General features: G+C 35.1%; 1 protein-coding gene across 1 annotated transcript; it reads right to left on the bottom strand.

The window, feature by feature from the left end:
- Positions 1–113: 113 nt before the first annotated feature.
- LOC109590306 (uncharacterized) lies at positions 114–2,159 on the bottom strand. The gene is made up of 6 exons (XM_020006225.1): positions 1,985–2,159; positions 1,491–1,823; positions 1,108–1,440; positions 435–716; positions 300–385; positions 114–246 (listed from the first exon to the last, which is right to left on the bottom strand). Exons 1-6 carry the CDS (start codon positions 2,058–2,060, stop codon positions 190–192), a joined length of 1,167 nt encoding a protein of 388 aa, XP_019861784.1. The 5' UTR covers positions 2,061–2,159; the 3' UTR covers positions 114–189.
- Between the last annotated feature and the right edge of the window lie 8 nt (positions 2,160–2,167).

Below are 2,167 nucleotides of genomic sequence, written 5' to 3'. Positions count from 1 at the left end.
GAGTACCAGCTAAAAGAAAAAGAAGATAATTGATGCAATTGTGAATGATCTTACAAAAAAATGAATGTTTAGATCTGTTGCTAGTACCAGCATCATTCATTGCACTAACAGCTACTAGTGATGGACCACAAGATGGTACAGTAAAAGTACTGCTGGTCATTGAGCTATTAACTGTATGAACAGTCCTTATTACACTAGAAACCATGATACTATAACTAGTGACAGGAGGCTGTAGGCAATCTGTAACTACACCAGGCTAAAGATATAAAGTTATAGATATTAAGAATGAAATAGCTAACCTCCCATCTAACGGATATAGTGGCAATTGATGTGTTACTGCGATCAGAAAGAAGGTCTAATCCTTGCAGTGTTGGTACAGATGGCTCTATACAAATAGTGGAAAAGTTATAATAATAGTATTATTAATGACCAACTTTGTGCCATAATGGTCCTTTGAACTGTCATTGGAGTACTATTACCAGCACAGTTAACTGAAACCACTGATAAGGTATATTGTTCATTACTGGTCAGTCCTGTTAGACTGGTATTGAATCCATTAACAATGAGGTCTGTTTGAGTATTTTGAGCTGTTACAGACACTAGATAATGATCCAGTTGTGGTGTGTCAATTGAATTGATAGTATCAGTCCAATTTAATGAAATACTGTCATAGCAAACCTCAGACACATTGACTGATGATACTGGAACAGGAGGACCTGTAGATTAATAAATGATACTCATAACTCAATTGGAATCATCTAATATAGTTAAGTACATGTATAATGCATTAGAAAATGTAATAAAAATGGTGAAATCTCTACTTTTCATTTTTGGCAAAATCTGGCCAAAGTCCCTATCTTTGACCCAATTTTGGAGCAACTTAAGTTGTGAATTTACACTATATTAGTTTGTTGTGACTCTTTGAAATAAGTTATCCAAATGAATACTGTTTATTTAACTAAACACTGATGAAATGATGTGATGCTTTGTAAACATGATGTAATAACTTATTACTGTGGTATACATTACTAACTCTCATCCTCTCTTCTCTCTTTTAAACAAAGCAATGACTAGTGACAGATAAAAAAAGTAAAAGATAAAACTTACTTCTAACAGTAACTTCTATTGCAGAACTAAGTCTATTAAGTCCATTTGTGACATTAGTGTGACAAGATAGTGTGAAATTAGTAACAGGAGAACTGATGGTTGCAGTTGATTCAATTTCCAGTGACAATATTGTTACGTTAGTAACTACTAGCTCAAAGTCTCCTAAGGTTACCATCTCTCCAAGGCTAGTGAAATAAGCCATGGAAATGCTTTGTCCATCGTCCAGTGCCCAGACCAATATACCAGTAGTGGAGCGGCAACTAAAGGTAATAGGGTCATTAGGACATACTGTTATATTACTGGAATCACTAGTGACATTCTGTATCATATAAACTGTAAAATAAGAAAAATAACAATTAATACTAATTGATGGTTTAGCTTACTTTGTGGATCAACTGGTTTAATAATTATATCAATGGTTGCACTAATGCTACTACCAGGAGTACCATCCCTGCAAGTTATCGAAGTATTGGATGAAGTAACTGCTGTTGCTGTAGATGATATTACTGATCCATCAATACTTAAAAACATCAAACTGAAACCACCAAGTGTATCAGTTTGAAACATCTCACTGATAGCTGGACTTTCAGTACTTCCAGTCATGTTCCATGATAAAGAATTAGAACCAGTAACATTACATGTTATTTGTATCGTAATTCCAGGGAACACTGTAATGCTGTCTTCTACAGTATTAGTGACATTCTGTGTAAGGATTACTATAAAGAAAAAAAAGATAAGAAAAATGCACAAATTAGAAGCTACAAATCAAATTAGAGTGAATAGTAGAGAGAGCTCTATCTACTATTCACGCATCAGTTCACACTTATGATAACACCTGTCAGTAGCTCGAGCAAAGAATGGTGTGCATGTCGCCTACCTGTTGGACTGACAATAGCAACAAAACAAGAGAGAAACAGCAACAGCAGGACACGAGCAAATGAAAAGATCCTCATAGCTGAGGAGAGCTCAGGAACTAGAGCAAGAGACAGAGAAAGAGACAGAGAGGAGGAAGGATTGTGTTTTCTTTAGTGCAAAGTTCATTGTATCTAGTGCAATTTGT

The sequence above is a fragment of the Amphimedon queenslandica genome, unplaced genomic scaffold, assembly GCF_000090795.2.
Source record: "Amphimedon queenslandica unplaced genomic scaffold, v1.1 AMPQUscaffold_10233, whole genome shotgun sequence".
Classification (NCBI taxonomy): domain Eukaryota; kingdom Metazoa; phylum Porifera; class Demospongiae; order Haplosclerida; family Niphatidae; genus Amphimedon; species Amphimedon queenslandica.
The sequence above is the reverse complement of the archived record's forward strand: the minus strand, read 5'-3'. Positions and strand labels throughout refer to the sequence as shown.

Excerpts from the sequence above, each read along its gene's own strand:
- LOC109590306 (XM_020006225.1), bottom strand. The coding sequence starts at position 2,060 with ATGAGGATCTTTTCATTTGCTCGTGTCCTGCTGTTGCTGTTTCTCTCT. Across the intron at positions 1,824-1,984 it reads TGCTATTGTCAGTCCAACAG|TAATCCTTACACAGAATGTC; the intron begins GTAGGCGACATG and ends TTTTCTTTATAG. Across the intron at positions 717-1,107 it reads AATAGAAGTTACTGTTAGAA|GTCCTCCTGTTCCAGTATCA; the intron begins GTAAGTTTTATC and ends ATTAATCTACAG.